The sequence below is a fragment of the Hemiscyllium ocellatum genome, chromosome 33, assembly GCF_020745735.1.
Source record: "Hemiscyllium ocellatum isolate sHemOce1 chromosome 33, sHemOce1.pat.X.cur, whole genome shotgun sequence".
In the NCBI taxonomy this organism is placed as follows: domain Eukaryota; kingdom Metazoa; phylum Chordata; class Chondrichthyes; order Orectolobiformes; family Hemiscylliidae; genus Hemiscyllium; species Hemiscyllium ocellatum.
Window position 1 is genome coordinate 6,439,691 of NC_083433.1, and position 22,398 is coordinate 6,462,088.

The 22,398-nt window shown below is 45.9% G+C and overlaps 1 protein-coding gene across 1 annotated transcript; it reads right to left on the reverse strand.

The window, feature by feature from the left end:
* Positions 1 to 130: 130 nt before the first annotated feature.
* On the reverse strand, positions 131 to 19,592 carry LOC132831466 (ferritin heavy chain A-like). Its single transcript, XM_060849627.1, has 6 exons — positions 19,491 to 19,592; positions 18,625 to 18,771; positions 18,334 to 18,459; positions 944 to 1,090; positions 645 to 770; positions 131 to 277 (listed from the first exon to the last, which is right to left on the reverse strand). The coding sequence occupies exons 1-6, from the start codon at positions 19,590 to 19,592 to the stop codon at positions 131 to 133; spliced, it is 795 nt and encodes a 264-aa protein (XP_060705610.1).
* Between the last annotated feature and the right edge of the window lie 2,806 nt (positions 19,593 to 22,398).

Below are 22,398 nucleotides of genomic sequence, written 5' to 3' on the forward strand. Positions count from 1 at the left end.
TGAATCTAGTTAATAACAATTATACAAAAGGCGATTGATCATGATAGGTTTTATTTGCAATTCAGTGTGAATTCACAATTTAGTACCATACATGATAAAACTGCAATACGAAGTGATTCCAGAATCCTGCTCAGCTCAGGGTGAGCCTGTCAAACAGGTACTCTCCCAGGCCATTCTCAGGGGCTCCCAGTCTCTTCAGGTTGGTGATGTGATCTCCCAGCTTCTTGATCATCTTCACTTGCTCATCCAAGTAGTGCCTCTCCAGGAAGTCACACAGCTGGAAGGAAGAGAGATATTGAGTATTGGATCAGACAGACAAGAGTGAATTAGTTTGTTAGGGATTGATGGAACAGCTGGCTATTTACAAGAACACGTTAAAACTGCCTTCTCAGCTACAACTACTCTAGAAGGCAGCACCAACGGGACTTGCATGCAAGTGCTAAGCTCATTCCATTTAATGGAGAACTGATCCCATTATTTATACCCCAGATACCAAACAAACCAAAAACCCACCAGGATCAGATCGATAACTGAGGCAACAACATTTGCTGTTAAACACAAGCCACACAGCCCTAGACCAACATGGAGTGCAGGGTCCAACATCACCTTCAACACCACTGAAAATTCAGCCATCAGGAACTCACATGAGGGTCCATGTGGCTGGAGGAGAGTTTGTGCAGATCCAGCAGACTCTGGTTCACATCCTTCTCCATCTGCAGAGCTCTCTGCATTGCCTCCAGACCATTGCCCCACTCATCCTGCTCTGGCTTCTGGAGGGGAAAACCAGAAAATGTTTCCGTCAATGTGAAAAGGGAACCAATGTGCAACGGAGTAAAGCAAAAGGTAACTCTGAACTAGTGTCCATATCGTCTTACTCCAAAGGACTTAAAATGGTATAAATATGACAGATACTGTTTGTTATAATATAGGATGTAGCCCCTACCTTGACATCCTGCAGGAGGATCCTGCCTCCACGTTTATTCTGGAATTCCATCAGTTTCTCAGCGTGTTCCCGTTCCTCATGGGACTGCTCCTTGAAGAACTCAGCAAAGTGACGCAGGGCAACATCATCCCGGTCAAAGCAAGCGGACTGGGGAGGAGGAAAATCAAGACAAGACAGGCCTAGATCTGACTCAGGAATTCAAAAGGGGACAAACAGCTCATTGCTAATTCTCTACCTGCCTTCAAAATTAGAGACACTTCAAACTTAAGGTATTGGCTGAGGAACTTCTTTAAGAAAACAGCTTGAACACATTGGAAAGGCCATCCCTGAGTGTGCCTGATCAGGTTAGTAAGTGGGTTAGAAATCCAGAGTCAGCAATAATATTTGCTGTAACCTATTCAGCAAACAATCTCATTCTAGAGAACTCTTCCTCATTATCAGGGTCACCTCAAAAAGGGGAGTGAAGACTCTGCTAGACAGTAGTTTAAATAGATAGAATTACTACTTCTTTGCAAAAAGCACTCTCAGCATTTACATGTGAATTCACCCCTTCCTAAAAAAGGGAGCAAGCCACGTAATTACATTCAGTTTTACCATTAAGACCAGGAATTTGACTACATGTATTCATTAATACCATTACCAGTCACCACTTCAATGAACAGAAATATTGCAAAACAGTAGAGATAAGATTGTTCTTAGCTATTTTCAGTATTCTCTCTCAGGAAGATAACAGAAATATACACTAAACTACAGGTCACTGACTAAGCAACCACTTTCTTAGAATGCACTGAATTAATAACCATTTTTTAAAAAAGGACCCAAAATATACAAGTCTCACCATGGAGAGGTAAACATAGGAGGAATAGAGCTCCAGGTTGATCAGCTTGTTAACAGCATCCTCACAGTCCTTGTGGTAGTTCTGACACACTTGGGAGGCCATCTTCACACTTACTAACAGAAGGCAAACTCAAAAACACAAGCTAATTCTAGCTACTATGAGCCTAGTATTTATACCAATGGGAATCCTGCATTCCAACAGGAAATGTTATCACCAATAATGATTGGCTATTGGCGATTACCAATAAGGAATCTCTTGTGAATCCAGGTATTAATTAGAGAGAGGGAAAAGTAACCAGCTTTTTAACAATTTGGGACCATGGGATCAGGAGGAAACCATCCAAGCCCTCTAACCTGTTTCACTGTTTAACCACATCTCGGCTGGTTTGCATCTCAGTTCCATATCACCCACCTTCTACCAGATCACAAAATCAAAGAATTTCAATGCAAATTTACCAAAGATCTTTGGACAGCACCTTCCAAATTCATGACCACTTCTATCTAGAAGGACAAGGGCAACAGATACATGGGAACACCATCCACAAGTTCCCCTCCAAGATACCCACCATCCTGGCTTGGAAATATATGCTGTCCCTTCAATGTCACTGGGTCAAAACCCTGGAATTCCCTCCCTAAGGGCATTGTGGGTCAACCTACAGCACATGGACTGCAACGATTCAAGAAGGCAGCTCACCCCCACCTTCTCAAGGGGGTGTAGAGGGACGGGGAATACATGCTGGGACAGCCCACTGACACCCAGGTCCCACAACTGAATATAAAAACATTAAAGTGCCAAAGGAGGCCATTCGGCCCATGGTGCCTGCACCAGCTCGATTGTGCTCATCTCTTGCCTTTTCTCCATATCCTTGCACATCGCTACTGTCCCAGAAGAAAACCCAATGTCTTCAACTTTTCAATTGAACCTGCCTCCCCCACATTTCCAGGAAGCACTTTTCATACCCTAACTACTCTCTGTGTAAATTTCTTTTTCTGACATCACTCTTACCCTGTTTCCACATTGCTTTAACTATCCCTTCACCCATTTACTTAACTACAGCCAACAATCCCCGACGGAAATTTTCAATTGGTTCCCAAGGTGCTGGGAGAGCAGGCCTTACATTTTCAGTTGTGTGTGTGTGTGTGTGTGTGTGTGTGTGAAAGTGTTTCTGAACACCATCCCTCATGGATGGGCTCTCACCTTCAGGATCTGCTGCTCCCCTGATAGTCCCCTCAAGTCTGGAAATATCCCACTCAAAGAAACCAATTTTCTCCATTGACCTGATCAAATCAATTAATCACCTTCAAATCTTAATTATAATTATTTGCTTTTTTTGTACTCATGGAAACACAAAAATGTTTAAAATTCTGTCATTGGCCTCACTGGCTGGGTCAGCATTTAATGCCCATCCCTCGTTGTCCCTTGAGAAGTTAGGGGTGAGCTGCCTTTTTGAACTGTTGCAGTCCGTGGTGTGTGGGGACACCCTTTATACTGAGGGAGGGAATTCCAAGACTTTGACCCAGTGACACTGAGGAACGGTGATATATTTCTAAGGCAAGATGGTGAATGGCTTGGAGGGAGCCTTGTGGGTGGTGTTCCAATGTATCTGGTGTCCTTGTCTTTCTAGATGGAAGTGGGTGTGGATTTGGAAGGTTCTGTCTAAGGATCTGAATTGTATCTTCAATGCAAATGGTCCTCATTTTTAACCCTGCCGTCACCCCAGTGAATTGGTGCTGCATTCCCTCAGAGATGAATAGATCAGGACTGAATACAATATTGTAGATGTGTACTCACTGGCATTTAATAAAACTGTAACAGAACTGTCAGATGCATAACCTGAGGGGGCATCATTTAAAGGTGAAAGGCAGGACAGGTCGAAGAAAGCATTTGTCACCTGGAGGGTGGGTGGGCTGCCAGGCAGGGGCGTAGAGATGGGAACCCCACAACCTTTAAAAAGTACACGGAGGAACACTTGAAGTGACATTATATTAAGTCCATGGACTAAGTGCTGGAAAGTGGGACTAATGTAGACAGGTCAGCACAGACCCAATGGAAGGAAGGACCTCATCTGTGCTGAGAGACTGTGTGACTCAAACATCGAGCTCTTTGTAGTTCAGGCATTTTTCTGTCTATCCATTTGTTATGGACTAGGCCAGACCACTCAAACCATTCTTAAGCAGGTATCCCAGACCATAACTTTGTAATTTGTTTCGGTAAGTATCCAGTGAAGATTACCCGGATTAAGTTAGCGAGATTGACTACCAGGTTTAAAACAGACAAAAAATTTATTCACAAAATTACACAATGAAACATGAAGAACAGAATAAAGAACGCCTACAGAACTCAGTCTATCCAAACTAGTCTTAATTCAAATATACACGACAGTCCGAATAAGCAAACCCACTTTAACACACAGCACAAAAAAGGGTCAGATGCTTACAGGTTGAAGTTAGAAGGCAGAAGAGAGACTTTGCACACAGCTCATTTTTAACTCCCAAAACGGTTCTGGACTGAACTAAACTGCTCAGCTCGAGAGCTGACCACTCCCCTTTCATTATACAGGTCACTTCTAAAACATGACCACTTTGGCCTAAAGGCTCATCTGTTTATATATAAACAAAAGGCCTCTCAATACCCTTTCATCTCTGTCCCAAACCAGCACTGAGAGCAGTGTATTACCACTCTAAAAAAAAACCAAGGACATAATAGCTTTGAGAAAAGGGACAGCTTTTAGAAAAAAGAAACCAGCTTTGTCCATCTAAACAGTCTGGCATTTTTGTCCTTAAATTTTTCCACAAATGTCACCAGGGTATGATCAGTGAATACAATTGACTCAGATGCATTGCTGGTACTATAGACACTGAAATATTGTAATGCCAACACCAAGCTTAAAGTCTCTTGCTCCACCGTTGAATATTTCTGTTGATGAATGTCCAACTTGCTGGAAAAATACTGTTAGGCCGGAACCTCGGGGTTCCAGTCTTTGCGAGTTCTTTGGAAGGAGAGACCGCACCAGCTTCTTTAGTTTGGAGCAGAGCACCGTTTATTTTACAGAATCAAAACTGGCAAACTGTACAACGAATTCTACAGCATGCAATTCGTTGGAGAAGGCGTTCTAACCCCTCTGCTCAAATTCGCCCCAGTTATACCCCTCGCTGGCCAGTGTTCCCGGTCAGGTGTCCACGTCTGGCCTTCCTGTTGGTTACTCGTTCCCGGGCAAAGCGTTCCGCTCTCTGGTTGGATGGTTTGAGCTGTCTGTCCGTTTGCCTCGGAGCGGGCAGTCCCGTAGACATTGTGGGGCCACTGGTCCCGCTTATTTAATTAGTGGTTTACCAGAAACAATAGTTCATTACCATTTAAGTGAGTAGTTTTGATGGTTCAATTGACACCTCAAATAATCCAATTAACAATGTCTACCAGTTACAAATTCCAGAGGTACAATTAATAGGCTGTCTATCAGCTAGCCTCTGATCAGATTAGGAGGCCAGCAGTTTCCAGTTCAGTGATCATGATAGTTTAACCATTTCAGGCCCGGTGTTAGAAGCACTTGTTACAGTTATAGTTTTTACCCTCCCTAGATCTAGTGTGCCCACCCCACTAGTACAACTACCCCAACATTCCCTCCCTTGGCCTCTATTGAGGCCACACCACCCCATGCCGTAAGAAACGCAACACCACGAGGTGACCGGGGTCTGGTGTGCCGGCAGACACCCCCACAGATGTCCCTTTGTCGTACCCGAGCACGTTGTCTTGACCAGAATCACCGGTTCTAGGGAGACAGTCATGTTGGGATGAAGGGTGCCCTACGCAACATGCCGCAACACAATTTACAAATAGATAATTAAAACTACATGCAAATCTAAGTTAATAGATAAAACAACTCCGGCAGGCTTCTGCTGAAAGGACAAAAGCACAGAATTAATCAAGCATGGCAAAAAACATGGCAAAAAGACAAACAGAGCACTGTACACGAGTACATAACAGTCGCAAGAGATTTGGAGTGGAGGAATTAAAATAAGTAAGGTGTCCGCAGAACGCAAGTCTGTAGTCCAAAGGGTACCCAAGTGTAAACATGTTCTGTGAATTGTGAATTAGAACACTAGCAGCAGTTAGGTACCTGCTAGCGAGCGGAAACCCAGTGAGAAAGTGTACTGTGCCCCGGTGTTCCCGCAGATCAGAATGCTCCACAGGCCAGCAGCTCCGTCCAGACGTCCGACATGGAAGACAGAGGCCAGAGATCTTATTAAATCATGACGAACGTGGGCCACCAGTTCCGATGTCAATGCGCGTCTGTGCCTGGCTTAGGTTGTCCCTCGCCCGAGGGATCTTACCCGTCATTGGCTAACCAGTCGTACTGCATTGAATTGTAGATATCGGCATCCGTTTCACCGCCATCAAGAACGGACACAGGCAGTGGCAACCGGCTCAATAGCGTGTTCAGTGGCCCTCGAGACCAGCTGAAGCCAACCGGGAAGCACTGGAGATTACGGAAGACCGGCTCCACGGTTCATGAATGGAAGTCACCCCACTGCATGTATTCCATATGTCCCTGCATGTTTGTAGGAGATCACACGCAGGCTGTCGTGTACTCAGAGTTGGTGGCGGCGCAGGCATCTGTTGAGGAGTGCAGAGCCCAGCGTATGGGGGGTTCGGTTAAAAAGTAATGATACCACATTACATTTAGACCAGAGAGATGGGGCTGCAGAAATGTGGTGAAAAGAGTCCTGCCCTCCCCAGGGTGACATTTGGTGAGGTGAGCCAGAAAACATCCTACTAGTATGGGAAATAAAAGCATTGTATTTAACAACTGCCATTAGCACATTCCTGTGAAGGCGGAGCCATTGGGTGAGCTGATCTGGAAAAGCTCCTTGCTATTAGACTCAACGGACATCACTATGCCAGTACTTCTGGATGTGAAGTCTCATCTAGTAAAAGGAAGAAGGGGCCAGTGCGAAATGTCCAATGCATTCACTAAGACTGCCCCCCACCCAGTTGTGCAACAGAACTGGAGAAACCAGATATCAATCAAGACAATGAGAGAGAAAGAAAAAAAAAGTGAAGGTAGGCCTAACCCCTAACCTTTCTCACAGCCCATGGACCTGTACGAAGCTGTCACCTAAAAAAATAGAGTGATCCCAGTGTGAGGTAAAAGGAGTGGTTCCGTGTAAAAAGAAGAAATAGTACCTTGTACAAAGGAGTGCAGAGCAATTTGTGAACTCCAATCAGAGAGAAAAAAGGTCCCTGACCACTGGCTGCCACAAAAGGCAATTGAAACAGGGGGAAATAGATCATCCTGTAGGGGAATTGTTCGTCTTATTTTTAAAGAGTCAGAAAAAAGCGAAAAATGCAACCACCCCACTGATTCAGTATTGGGAGAGGTAACTGCGGAAAAGCAGTCACGCAAAAAGATACCAAGTAGCAGCATTTCTTAATCAGAAAAAGGTAAAAAGCAAACGTGCGCAGGCTGTGGAAGACATTCAGTAGGAAAGGCTGCGGCCAATTGGGAAATAGCACTATACAGGGCAGATAAATTCCGGGACAATGATGAAAATGCAAGATAGTACGAGTCTCGGTTATAGCTTGCCGTGCATCTGCACTAGCAGCTGCAGGCGCAAAAACGTCGTCATGCACATGAAATAAACAATGTTGAAAAGTAAAAATATCCGGCCAAGAGCTCTACCGAAAAAATAGGGTGACCCCCTAGAGGGGGTCAAAGGATTGGCAACAGTTAAAAGGGAAGAAATAAGTACACTGTATAGGGGAAGGCAAACTATGTCCACTGTCACCACAGGTGATTAAAACAGATTGTCGTATGCGCAGGTTACTTCCTTAGGAGGCAAACCGAAAAACAGGAGGAATATAAAGTAGGTAATCAGTTCAGATGAGCTGGACATGGGTGAATGCACCACGCATCGCGCAGGAACTGTAACAACTGCAGCGTGTACACTATGTAAATGACAAACCAGAAAGTTGTCGGGTGTGAGATCACGAACATACAGGGTCAGCTCTGCTGCAGTATGGGTGACCCGTGGCAACAGGACAATAGAGCAGCTAAATTTCCACTGTGTGGTTACGAAAAGACATGGCACAGGGGGCCCCCAATCTCCCAGGGCGCGCAGCATAACTCGCACGTAGGGGAGAACCCCGAGCTGTTCGTAAATATTGTTGAGAGGTAATTTAAAAACACAAAGGCAACTCCGAAAGCATGGGTAACATCAGCAAAAAGGGCGTATTGTTCCCTGCTCTTCCCAGATATTCATGTACGCCCTGCCCGTGTTTTAGCCTGAGGGTCCCCATGCGTCCAGGGAGAGGGTGGTGGGGAAGCTATCTGGTGGGGACCGCCGTATAAGATTTCAGAAAAGGTCAAACGAGGCCGTCTCGTCTGTCCGTGGTCCTAAATTATCTCATGGCAGGTTTCTCTCTCAAAAGTCGCTATGTGACCAGGGGACATAATTCTCCTCCCCCACACTAGTGGCGAGGAGAGGCGCTTGGACGGTTGGTCTATTAGCAACGGCCCCCTTTAGCGGGCTACACCCTTCCTCACGACCCGCAATAATCTCCCCCTCGTCCAGCTGGGAGGTGATGTCAAGAGGGGATTCGAACTCATTATCCCAGGTGGGTTCCCCAGGGCCAAGGTTGAAGTCAAATTTAGACAAAATGCACGTAAAACATCAACGACGAGCACAATCTTACTTTTACGACTACCCGCCTGCTCGCAGCGGAATCCATGATGAACAAGGTGGATCACTCAGGACAAGGGTCAATGAAGACGTTAGAGAGCCAGAAGCATTCCCAAAATACCAGCAAAGATATCACAGGACAGACCTCGTTCGGTGTTGACGGACAATGACCCTAACATTACGCAGAGACCTAGGCAAAGCAGGGCTCTGTTACGCCCCCTCATTTCCCACGTCCTTGTCGGGCTCAGTCTCCTGAATTGAATTCAGGGCAACGTTTGGCCTCCATGACCTGGGGCAATGGGGGAAATGGTGCCAGTTATTGTCATCCTCCCTTCAGACCCTGCACCCAAGTTTTCCATATGTTACCGCAGTCAGGGGCCCACCAGCGGTTGTGAACGGACTTACTGCCTTGGGCAACTCTCACATGCGTTGCCCCATGTGTTTTCAGCCCGTTCAGTATAAGGGATGGTGATGATTATGGAGAGGGGGCCTTTGTCACGGGGACCCTGGTGAGTAATGTAAAACTCTGGGCAATTAGGAGATTTGCGGTGGGACGAAATTGGACTGTTTGCCTGAGGGGACTTGTCCCCCTGAACGAGATACAGAACGAGAGGTGCAAGTATAATCCTTGTGTATGCAAGAATCTGTGTGTGTGAAGGGCCGTGTGTCATAGCCAAAAGAGAGTGCGCAGGTGCTGCGGGCATATCGGACGTCGTATCTGTGTGAAACAGAGAGTGAGAGCCACAAGGGGCTGCTCAGCTAGCAGAGAGGTTAACACTGTTCTAGCTCGAAATCATCTGATTGTTAGTGAGTGGATGTGTGAGTGTTGTTAGCTAGAGCTTGCGCCCCCCTTTTTGACTGTGATATTTATGGATGTGTAACATGATCTTCTCAGGGAAGCTTCTGGTATCCTTGTAGCTTATTTAACGTGATAAAAGCCAGAGAATGAAGGGTAATTCAAATGAGTAAGAGTAAAAAATACGTAAGTTGAGATGCATGTAACATCCCTCTGAATACTCCTGTAAGAAGGGTATGAGTAGAGTGTCCTAATCCGCAGAGGATGTCAGCTCCTATGGTGCAGAGACAAAGAGTGGAATACTGAGGGCGCGCAGAACACAAGTCCCTTCCCAGTTCAGGGGCAACCAATTGTACCGAATCTGCCCCCCACAATTTCACCACAAATCTGCGCGACTCACCGTTAATGCTGCCGCTTGGCAGCCCGTGAGTATCCCTGGGTAAGCCGTCCGGGCTTGGTGAAACAAGTGAAGTTTACTAGCGGGTGGAAAGCAGTGTTTCCCCAACCTGCACTCCGATGTGGGGGTAGGTCGCCGGAAAACACATGTTTTTTGTTTAAATCGTGACGAGGAGTATAGAGAATGATAGAATTTCACAAGAGAGTTTGCTGCATCAACATCCAGCAATCACATGCGAATTACCAATGCAGCGACTGAGTTCCAGAAGGTGGAATATTTCAGGTGAAGTGCAGCTGAAATGGAAAAAGGGAAGTTTGAAGTCATGCTCTGCAGGAAATAGGAAGTATTACCTGGTAGAGGAATACAGTCCGTTGCCTACCGGCCAGAAAAAGAGGAGTAATCATTTAGTTCGCGCACATGGTGAATGACACGGGTAACGAGTTGTGAGTACAATCTATACAGGTCAGGACAGAAATCCTTTGTGTAGCACTGTCCTCTGTGTAAGGCAAAGTTTGTAGGTAGTAGGAGGCCTTAAGAGTTACCCGGGGAAAAGAATCATAAAGGAACCTGGTGACCCTGCCGTTTTCAGCGCGAATCTGCGCCTTGCAGGAGGTATGAACAGGTGAATTGGAAACAACTACTCGCAGTTGAAGAGACTGAAGGATATGGGCAAGAGCTGAGCTTCGATCCCTATGCTACAGACAAAAGTTGTTGCAACGTGTGCATTGCTAGGCTATTCACACTTGGCAGTCAGTCAGGGACAAATGGGTGAGAACAGAGCATGGCCACCGTGACCGCCTAAGATACAGACAAGTAGGTATAAAATCAAATCTAGCGGTCAGAATCTGGTAGCAGGAAAGCGTAGCGACCCAGACGTCCCAAGCCCGGTAAAAGGGTCTATTGTAGGAACATGAAAGAAAGTGTAAAGATAAGCATAACGTATTGACAAGAAGAATAACAGCACAAACCCCCCAGGATCTCACCCTCGTCCTCTGAGGAGGTAGTGTCAGGCGGGGAGGTGAGCTCACACCCCCCTGCACAAGTTCGCCCTGGAGGTGGGCTCCCGTGACTATTCGAGTGTCGTTTTATGCTGCAAGGGGGTGTACCCCCGTCGGGGCTTGTGAACTCTGCGGGGCAGCAGCAGGGGCCGCGGACAGTAGGGGAATGATAAGGACGAGGCCAAGGCTCTCTACCCCTGTGGGAGGCGATTGTATGTATGGCGCTTTCAAGCACAGGTGAAGGCAAAAACGCTCCGGATAGTGTAGGCGCAGCGGAAAGGCAAAAGAAAACGCAGGCCAGGTCTGTGACAGAGAAAAAATGACAGGCAGGCGTGAGCGCCTGCAGTGCAACAGCGGGGTCCGGAACCTTCAGGTTTAAAGTGACTGTGGCCCCGTTTATCCTTCGGGGGTCATGTAACGAATCCTGGTAGCAAACCTCAGGGAGCGTAATACTGGGAAAAAGGGATGAGACGCAGAGTACAGCAGCAGGAGCACAGTGAGTGAAAAGCTTTTGATGGAGAGATGAGGCCAGAAGATGAGTTACTGTGACCTGGTAGAAAACCTCAGGGAGTATAAGACCTAAAAAAGGGGATGACACTCGGAGACCAGCGGAATTTCAGGCCTGCGGACACTAGTTGAATTCAATGCTTCAAGAAGATGAGTGAAAGATAGAAAATGACGATAGAAACGACCTCAGATCCGACAGAGAACATCGAGTGGAAATAAAGGGTGAGCAGGGGTGTAGGATGGGGCACTACATACGGCAATAGAAGTCGGAATAAGATTTCAATGGGACAATTTGATACTGGCTGGCAGTTACAGGCTCTATGATCTAATTATCAAAGAATGTAGCTTCAGACAGGTAGCCCTGCTGTTGCTAGCTGCACCCCGCATGGCTGTGAATAACCGTTTGGGGACTGGAGCTGGCAGTGTCTGTTGCAGCAATGGCACTACCCTCCCTAGCCCCAACCTTTAGGAGGAGGACGAATAATAGTACGAAATAAGTGCGCATATACTCGTAAAAAGACGAAAAGAGCGCGCATGTGATTGTAATGAAAAGATGAATGAGCGCACATAACACTTTAGCGTAAGGGAAAATCTGTGGATCTGAGAGAAAGGATGAAATGGGTGTGTAAGATAGGTCAGCAAAAAATTGGAGGACATAGGCGGAAAGATGAATGAGTGCCCCCATCTCATTAAAGAATCTGTGAGCATGGGAGTGGAAAAAATGGCTGAAGCACCCATGTCGGCGGACAAAAATGAGTGACTGGTCGCGAGGAAAAAAGATGAATGAGCTAGGCCAAACCCTTTACTGTCTGCTGAGTCGCAGGTCCCGGTTGGAGACCTGAGATCTGCGGCCACCGGGAAAAAAGGAGGAATAGGCAAAAATAAGTGGGCTGGGGGATGTCAGAGCCTAATGCCGGCTTCGGTAATGCCGGGCAAACAGCGGTCGCATGAAAACCACTTTAAAAGGGGCGAGTAGTAGTGGCCTCTGTGCCACCGTATGGTAATGCTGCACTGCGCATGTTGTTGTTCGGTATTTTCTATTTAAAAGTAATAAAAAAAAGGGTACAGCCTGTCGAATAAGATGTAGTTAGAAGCAGGATTCATGTCATCATCATGATAATTTAAGAAGACCTTCCCATCAGATTATCCCCTGGACCAGGACAATCGCGCCTACGTGTCCCTCCGATGTAGTGGTGGCTTAGTGGTCGACCTGTTAGGGTCGCAGACCCCTGAAAACGAGTAGCCCCTCCCAGAGTGAGCAATCCCGCCAAGAGTGAGCATTCGCGCCAAAACTAAACGGACCCCGCCCAAACTGAGCATTCGCGCCAAAACTGAGCAAACCCGCCAAAAGTAAGTTGACCCGCCAGAACCAAGCTGACCCCGGGACACCCCGGGATTTACCGTCTTGGGACGGCACAACCGTAATGGTCCAACAATTAAATGCTCCACCATCCCTTACTCTGTCACCTCTCTGTACCCATCTCTACCTTTTCAAGTAAAAGAGTAATTAAAAATGATAGTGGGACAGTACACAATGTTGGGAGGACAGAAGTCATTAACCCTAAAAATCAATGTGAGTCCACAGAGATAAATCCCAGCCCGTTAAATCCAGGGAACAAAACTCACATACTCGCAGAGCTGCAGATCTGCTCCTGTTTGCTGGACAGCTTTCCACGCTCTCTCTCTCTCAGGGGCTGCCGGTGCAGGTCCGCTGCACCCCGATGCCTCGCTGCCGACGCGGTCTAGCAGGTCCAGACCTGGGAGTAAGTGTTCCTGCAACACTCCCGTTCGCCACGTCCGTCAAAATCACAGCACTCACTCTTTCTCTCTCACTGGGCCGGCCCCACACTGGTTGTCACCCGCATACATGCCAAGCCACGCATACTGTCGGTGTCTCCGCATCCCCGTCTCGGCCTGTCGCAGTCCCCTGCCCTCTGTCTTAGTAACATGCTCCGAGGCGTTACAGCCTCGGCGGTCCGAGATCAGGTCCCCCATGTCGGATCTCCCCTGATGGGAACCGTGATAAAAACAGAGCATCTTTCAAAGCCTGACCTTCGCGTGGCAGATCTCTGCTCTTAACAACCGGTCTAAGGCAGACGTCTGTGCGGATAACCCTGTTCAGAAGATGAGATCCGACCTCTGTCACCCCGGGGTTTGGTAGATGCTAGCAGCAAGTGTGTATAGCAAGATTCGTCGGTCTTAAGTGCTTTGTAACGTGGATCCAAGCAGTCAAGTATGGTCAGCACTGCAATAGGTAATCTCAGGGACGCGCTCGGCTCCGAAAGCCACGCGAATAAAAGGCAACAAGGGACGCGCTCGGCTCCGAAAGCCACGCGGATTAAACAGGCAACAAGGGACGCGCTCGGCTCCGAAAGCCACGCGGATTAAACAGGCAACAAGGGACGCGCTCGGCTCCGAAAGCCACGCGGATTAAACAGGCAACAAGGGATGTGCTCGGCTCCGAAAGCCATGCGGATTAAACAGGCAACAAGGGACGCGCTCGGCTCCGAAAGCCACGCGGATTAAACAGGCAACAAGGGACGCACTCAGCTCCGAAAGTCACGCGGATTAGACTGACAACAAGGGGCGCGCTCAGCTCCAAAAGCCACGTGAAATCAAACAACAGGGGCGCGCTCAGCTCCGAAAGCCATGCAAAATCAAACCAGTTACAAATTAAAAGGTTAGTGGTAGCTTACCAGTCAGGATTCTGCGATGCTGCTGCCAAACTGATCAGTTTTTTGGGTTGGTGAGGGTCAGAGAGCAGACAAGAAACTAACTAAAGAAATGTAACTACTGGAAGCCTTAGGTTTAACAGGCGCTTCCTCACCTTAGAAGGTTTCGGCCGAAGGTTGTCTGCCCCCTGATCCACCAACGTGGCCAACTTGCCGTGGTCTCTTTCCCTTCCCGCGTCAGGCTCACCAGATGTTAGGCCGGAACCTCGGGGTTCCAGTCTTTGCGAGTTCTTTGGAAGGAGAGACCGCACCAGCTTCTTTAGTTTGGAGCAGAGCACCGTTTATTTTACAGAATCAAAACTGGCAAACTGTACAACGAATTCTACAGCATGCAATTCGTTGGAGAAGGCGTTCTAACCCCTCTGCTCAAATTCGCCCCAGTTATACCCCTCGCTGGCCAGTGTTCCCGGTCAGGTGTCCACGTCTGGCCTTCCTGTTGGCTACTCGTTCCCGGGCAAAGCGTTCCGCTCTCTGGTTGGATGGTTTGAGCTGTCTGTCCGTTTGCCTCGGAGCGGGCAGTCCCGTAGACATTGTGGGGCCACTGGTCCCGCTTATTTAATTAGTGGTTTACCAGAAACAATAGTTCATTACCATTTAAGTGAGTAGTTTTGATGGTTCAATTGACACCTCAAATAATCCAATTAACAATGTCTACCAGTTACAAATTCCAGAGGTACAATTAATAGGCCGTCTATCAGCTAGCCTCTGATCAGATTAGGAGGCCAGCAGTTTCTAGTTCAGTGATCATGATAGTTGAACCATTTCAGGCCCGGTATTAGAAGCACTTGTTACAGTTATAGTTTTTTCCCTCCCTAGATCTAGTGTGCCCACCCCACTAGTACAACTACCCCAACAATACCTACTGGGTCTTTCTATTGCCTCATCATCTTCCTGCAGGAGCACTGCACCGATACCCACATCACTGACATCAATAACCACTTTGAAAAGCTTCGTATAATCCGCTGTGGCTAATACTGGGGCGATGGTTAACACAGTGTTTAGGCTGTCAGTCTGCTGTCCACTGAAACTTCTTGCTCTTTTTTTAAACAACTCAGCTAATGGAGCAGCCACACTGCTAAAGTTCAGCACAAACTTTCAGTAAAATCCATTCAACCCCCAGGAACGGTAGTCCAGCTTTTTTCGTCAACGGTGTGGGAAGTTCCCCAACTTCTTTTGTTTTCACATCCCATGGGGCCATTTGTCCATGTCCAATAACATGGCCCAGGAAGGTGACTTGGACTTTGGCAAATTCACTTTTAGCCTGGTTTACCACCTTCTGAAGTCGACCGACCAAGTCCGATAAATGTTCCTTCCAGAAGTAACTGAAAATCACCAGGTCATCAATATGCGTCACACAGTTGGGTCATCTGGCAATGGCCTTATTAGTCAGTCTCTGAAATGTGGCTGGAGCATTTTTCATACTAAGTGGCATGACTTTGAACTGATATTGTCCATCTGGCATTATGAAAGCCAAAATTGCCTTTGCTCTCTCTGACAGGGGTACTTGCAGGTAGCCTCTGAGCAAGTCTGACTTAGAAATGTAAGTTGCTTGCTCCACTTTTTTGACACAGTCCTCCAACCGTGGATATGCATCAATCTCTGTAACAGCGTTGATTTTGTTATAGTCCACACATAACCATTGGGTATTATCTGGCTTTGTCACCATGACTATGGGTGAGCTCCAATCACTCTAACTCACTTTGATTATGCCAGTTTGGAGCACGTGCCCTAGTTCCTTCTAAACCTGTGCCAACTTTCAGTTGTTATGCCCATAAGGATGTTGCTTAATCAGAACAACATCTATATCTACATCATGCCCAGTTAAATTAGGACTTCCCAACAGAAAGCCTCACTCTTCCTCACATTGAGTCCTGTCTGTTAGTGTTTACTCATTCATTTTTACAATGTCTTGTTGCAAACTTTCTGCTCCCAGCCACACCACTTACTTTATCACCCAGAAACGTGGGCATACATCTTTATTCCCCTTCATCTAGATCGATCTATAAATGTGAAACTTGAAGCCCATGCAGAGATTGCTAGGAGAGAGAGAGAGAGAGAGAGAGAGAGAGAGAGAGAGAGAGAGAGAGAGAGAGAGAGAGAGAGAGAGAGAGAGAGAGAGAGAGAGAGAGAGAGAGAGAGAGAGAGAGAGAGAGAGAGAGAGACAAATTTTGTCAAAGTTAGCAGCCACACTCCCTGCCTCCTTCGCTCTTCCTGAATCCCAACCCCACATCCAAAAGGTATCTTCCTATTCCATGTACACACATTCCCCCCACTCCCACCCCTCCCTCCATTATCTCATCAGCAATGAAATTGATTTTAGTTGCATTGATTTTCTGCAAACTGATAGCATCAGCTGTCCAGAATCAGAGCTCCCCAATTCATCTCAGTATTTGACAAGTTTGGCAATGGATATTTCTCCCTGTACACAGTGTTGAATACAATGATACCTGAAGAACTGGTTCACCTCAGCTAAGGGTCCCTGATATTGATCACAGCAGTTGAAGGATATTGATCTGTACTAGATCCACTACCCAATCTGTAAACCAATCATGTTGTGGAGATGGACAGTAGAGTGGTGGGATGCTTCTATTCAGTGAATGTTATTTCTATTGTTGTTGTGTTTCACAGGATTGCTACTATCCATCCTTTCTCCTTCTATAAAAAGAGACAGCTATTGGATTTGAGGTAGGATATTAAAAATATGAACACATGCATACCTATACAAGGTATTTGCCAAAAACGGATACCCGCGCAACTTTATCAACAGATGCCTAAGAGATAGACCACGGAACGTGGACATGCCACAACCAAAAGGACTAGCCACACTACCATACATCAGGAGCGTTTCAGAACTGACAGCCAGACTACTGCGACCCTTAGGACTCATAACGGCACACAAACCAACAGCCACGCTCAGACAACTCACTAGAACAAAGGAGCCGATACCCAACATGAGCAAAACTAATGTAGTTTACAAAATACCATGCAAGGACTGCACAAAACACTATATAGGACAAACAGGAAGACAGCTAACAATCCGCATACATGAACATCAACTAGCCACGAAATGACACGGCCAGCTATCCCTAGTAGCCACACACAGACAACAAGCAACATGAATTCGACTGGAAAAACACTACTATCATAGGGCAAGCCAGACAGAGAACAGCCAGGGAATTCCTAGAGGCATGGCATTCATCCACAAACTCCATCAAACACATCGACCAGGACCCAATATACCAACCACTACAGCGGACAGCTGAAACTGACACCCGGAAGCGGCAAGGACAGACCACTATAAAGACCAGACGAAACATCAAAGAAGCGCTTCGCAGGAGGCTCCAGAGCACTGATGATGTCTCCTAGCCAGGGGATGAAACGTTTGCAACAAAAACTTCCAGCTCGACGAACAGAACCACAACACATGCATCATTTCAGGACAGCAGTCCATTCTTTCTGCTTTGCCACATGCTCAGAGGGCATCATCCTTGAATGTAGAGTGCAGGAAGTTGTTTAATAATAAATATAAACTTGCATTTACATCTAAGGCCACAGATTTCATTCCCAATGACATTATCTGTTTCACCAATATGGTGTTTAATATTTGACAGCTTCAGCTATTTATCTACAATGATTAAAAACCCCATGAGACAGCTGTTGTATGTTGCTGCAATTTTCATTAAGATGACACTCAGGAGGATGATTAACCACCAAAGTCTAAAGGAGGACAAGAAACTCCAGAAGAATGTTTAAACAGGCTGTTGTGGTGCAGTGGTAGTGTCCCTTCCCTGATACAAGACCTACCTGCTCCACATGTGTAACGATGTCTGAAAAGGGTGATTAAGAAAAATAGTTCAAAGCAAGTTAAAGGTCTCACATGTCATGCAGCTAAGAACCATGGATATGAAAGCAATCATTGAATTTTATAAAAAAGGTGTTTTGTCATTCACAGATTTTATTTTCAAGTTCAATGAGAATTCACAATTTAGTACTATACATTAGAATAATTGCATATTGCAGTTTGACAGAGTCTCACTCAGCTCAGGGTGAGCCTGTCAAACAGGTACTCTCCCAGGCCATTCTCAGGGGCTCCCAGTCTCTTCAGGTTGGTGATGTGATCTCCCAGCTTCTTGATCATCTTCACTTGCTCATCCAAGTAGTGCCTCTCCAGGAAGTCACACAGCTGGAAGGGAAAGAGGGGAACTGATTAGGTCAAGATCAAATACACCTTTTCTTCCTCAAGAATTAAATTCCGATTGATACAGGGAGTAGGCAATTAAGTGATGTCACAGATTGCTGACAAGCCTCCAGAAAGTGCTCAGATTTTGGCAACACCAGTATGTCAGTCAACCCCTGCGATGGAGGGAGAGATTGAGACTAAAGAGCAAAGTATCTTACCTATTTAAAGAAGCTAGAAGCACAGGTTAGAAATACCAAGAACTCACATGAGGGTCAGTGTGGCCAGAGGAGAGTTTGTGCAGATCCAGCAGACTCTGGTTCACATCCTTCTCCATCTGCAGAGCTCTCTGCATTGCCTCCAGACCATTGCCCCACTCATCCTGCTCTGGCTTCTGGGAGGAGAGAGAGAGAGAAAAAGGATAGGGGCTTCTACAGTTGCATTCGAGACACTAAAATTTAGAGAACTGTGGTATCAGAGTTAATGTAATAAACCGTAGATACAGATATGAAGCATTTTAATTCTCAGAATTACTGTCCATCTACAATAAACACCAAACCTTGACATCCTGCAGGAGGACCCGGCCTCCACGTTTATTCTGGAATTCCATCAGTTTCTCAGCGTGTTCCCGTTCCTCATGGGACTGCTCCTTGAAGAACTCAGCAAAGTGACGCAGGGCAACATCATCCCGGTCAAAGTAAGAGGACTTGGGGGGAGATAGATGAAGAAAGAAAAGACCAAGTTAGGACAGACATATCCAAGAGGGGCAAACATCTCATCGCTCATTTTCTACCTGCCAAATTAGAGATATTTCATAGTTAGACAGTATTGGCCTAGTAGCATCTTTAAGCAAGAAAGTTTGACCATAATTGGAAAGGCCATCCCGGTGAGTGCCTGACCAGGTTAGGAAATGGTATGGGTTAGAAATCCAGAGACAGCAATAATATTTGCTGTAACCTATTCAGCATAAAATCTCATTCGAGAACTCTTCCCTCTTTATTAGGATCACATCAAAAGGGGAGTGAAGAATCTGCTAAACAGTAATGCAACAGATGGAATTACTGCTTCCTTGAAAAAAAAAAGCAGTCTCCACATTTACATTTCATTTCCCCCCATCCTAACAAGGAGTAAGCCATCTAATTACATTCTGTTTTACCATTAAAGACTAGGAAGTTGACTGCACATATTCATTCAGATCATTTGTGTTCTCCACTGGAACAAGCAGAAATTTCAGATTTAAGCATTTCTGAACAGAGCATAATAGCTGCAGAGTAGAGGTAAGACTGTTCTCAGCTATTTTCAATACATTTACTCAAGGGAGGGGACAGAACTACACTCTGAACTACAGGTCACTGACCAAGCAACTACCTGCTACAATTGAATAATAATTACTTAAAAATAGGACCTAAAAAATACAAGCCTCACCATGGACAGGTAAACATAGGAGGAATAGAGCTCCAGGTTGATCTGCTTGTTAACAGCATCCTCACAGTCCTTGTGGTAGTTCTGACACACTTGGGAGGACATCTTCACTATTCCTGCTCACTATCACCTGAACAACTCCAGAACTGACCCACAAACTCTTGTATTTATCCTCCTGGGACATCCCACACCCAACCAGGGAATGACTCACCAATGATGATTGACAATCATAACAGCCAATCAGGAATCATCCATAAATCCAGACACCAATGAACGGCATGGGGTGGTGTCAGATACCCAGAGCCAATCAGAGGTTTGAAATGGCAACATAGTGGCTCAGTAGTTCACACTGCTGTCTCACAGTGCCAGGGACCTGGGCTCGATTCCAACCTGGGGCAACTGTCTGTGTGGATTTCCTCTGGGTGCACCAGTTTCCTCCCACAGGCACAAAGATATGCAAATCAGGTGAATTGGCCATACTAAACTGCCAATAGTGTTAAATGTATTAGTTAGAGGGAAATGAGTTACTCTTCAGAGGGTCAGTGTGGTCTTGTTGGGCCAAAGGGCCTGTTTCCACACTGTAGGGAATCTAATCTAGTCTAACCTGTGATTGCACTTAATTACAGAAGGTGACCGTAGGCCGACAGCAGTGTGTGGACTTAGAGCTTGCTTCTGAGATGGTGTCAAGTCACTCAGTCCAAGGGCAATTAGGGATGGTCAGCACTGGTTGGCATCAACAGCAACAGCTCCATTCCATGGATTAATTTAAAAAACATACTCACTCCAAGGCCATAATATGAATACAGAACACAACCCTCCAGCTGTGTGTACTCTGCACTTTATACGAATGTGACACAACCTGTACATTCCAGTCGCCTCTCCCCAACAGATGAAGACTAAAATGATGTCAGCCTTTTAAATTCAGTTTTGTTACTGATTGTGGTGTTTTAGTAGTTTCTGCACGTGGTCTCCTAACTCTCTGCTCCTCTTCAGTTCTTGGCTCTTCATTATATTGAAATAAGTCTGATTTATCTAGGTCCAAAGTGCACTTTTCCTCACATCGAATTGTTGGCTAGTCTTGTCCGCTTATTATATCAGTGTTCCCCACAATATTCTGCCTGTTAATGTGCGATCCAACTGAACGTAATCAGGAAGTGTGATATAGCTCTCTATTCTTTGAACTGTGTCGCCTGGAAACATATTGAAGTCTGAGATGCCTGTGGGGAAGACACAGGGACATCAAAACCGAGATAAAAAGGAGGAGGCCATTCAGCCCCTTGAGCTTACTCTGCCATTTTATATGATCATGGTGGATCCCATCAAACCCAATAAGCCCTGATCTTGCTTCCTTGCATATTAGTCAATCCCTTTAGCCCCAAATGCTCGATCTAAATCCTTGGAGTCAAAATTCTGACCTTGACTGTATTCTGTGGTTGCAGGTCCCACAGGCTCACCACTCTCTGGGTGATGAAATGTATCAGCATGTCCACGACACCAAGTTGCAGACAAATTGCCGATCGAGGGGGAGAGTCTGATCTGTTTCAGAGAGTCTGCAGTCAGTGTGCGTTGGTTTGCTACCTGGGGTGTTAAGTATTTTGACTAATTAACATGTATTCCTGCATTTACTAGAGATTCGTGAAGGTTAGGAATTGATATGTAAAGTTAAAAGCAGCAAGGAATCCGACGTCAACCTGGTCAGAGACTTTTCCCCAGTTAGCGTCTGCAAAAGAATTAGAACTTTTGGCAATCCAGGAAGGCTTGTGACAATCTTATGTAGAAACACCTGAATTACACACTGTCCCCCAGGCCCTTGCAGAGAGGGAGACTGAAACAGCTTTGACCCAGCCACTGAATGCAGTAACCAGTCCCTTCCTGATATTTCACTGCTTCATGATATTATAGCTGACAGTGACACAGTCCCGAAACAACAGGAATTGAGAGATTACATTTGTAGGGGAAAGAGAAAACAGATGGGTTCTGAAGGGTCACAACTTGAAATGTTTATTGAGTTTCTCTCTCCATAGATGCTGCCAGACCTGTTGAGTTTCTCCAGTAATCAGTTTTGCTTCAGATTGCCAGCATCTGCAATTCTTTAATTAGACTCACTATATGGATAGCTGAGCTATATATCCTAAAGTGTCTCAATAAAGATTGTGGTATCAAGCTCATGGCCTTATCACTAGGCTATTAATGCAGAAGCCCAGGCATGAATTCAACTATAGCAGCATGTGATTTTAATTTACTTAAAGTCTCAATTTAGTCTAATAACAATCACAAAACCACTATCAGAAAAAAAAAAACGCCACATTATTCTCTCAATGCCTTTGGTGAAGAAAAAGTATCCATTTTGATCAGTAGAATAAAGGAGGTAGCTTGTGGGCAAAATAGACAGAAGGCAGAACGCTTCACTACAGAGGGAGCTCACCAGCAGGAATTGTGGAAAGTTATTAAAACAAATGGAACTTTGTAAATATCACCAAAGGAGTGTTGCTGCAATTGTACAGGGTGGTGGTACAAAAGCATCAGGGATATCACTCCATACTCCGAGGGGAAATAGAGGTACTTTAAAAGGGAGATTAGCAACAGTTCACTAAATTACTGATCAGTAAGAAAAGCCTTTCATTACTATCATCTCTTGTAACTCACATTTGCAAGCAATGGCAGAAGGATGAGAGGCAATCCAATTATTACATGATGCTCAGGGGATTGGGTGGTTAGATACAGCTGATATTTAGTCTTGCTGCTAAATCTAGGGTGAAGTCTTGTTCCTCAGATGCAGCCTAATCTCCTGTGGTATTTCCCCCACTGCCACATGTGATCATCTGATTTCTGCAGTCCTCACCATCTCAGTTTTAAGGTAGGGTAGCAGATTTAAAAATATGGAGGAGGAGGGATTACTTCCCATAAAGAG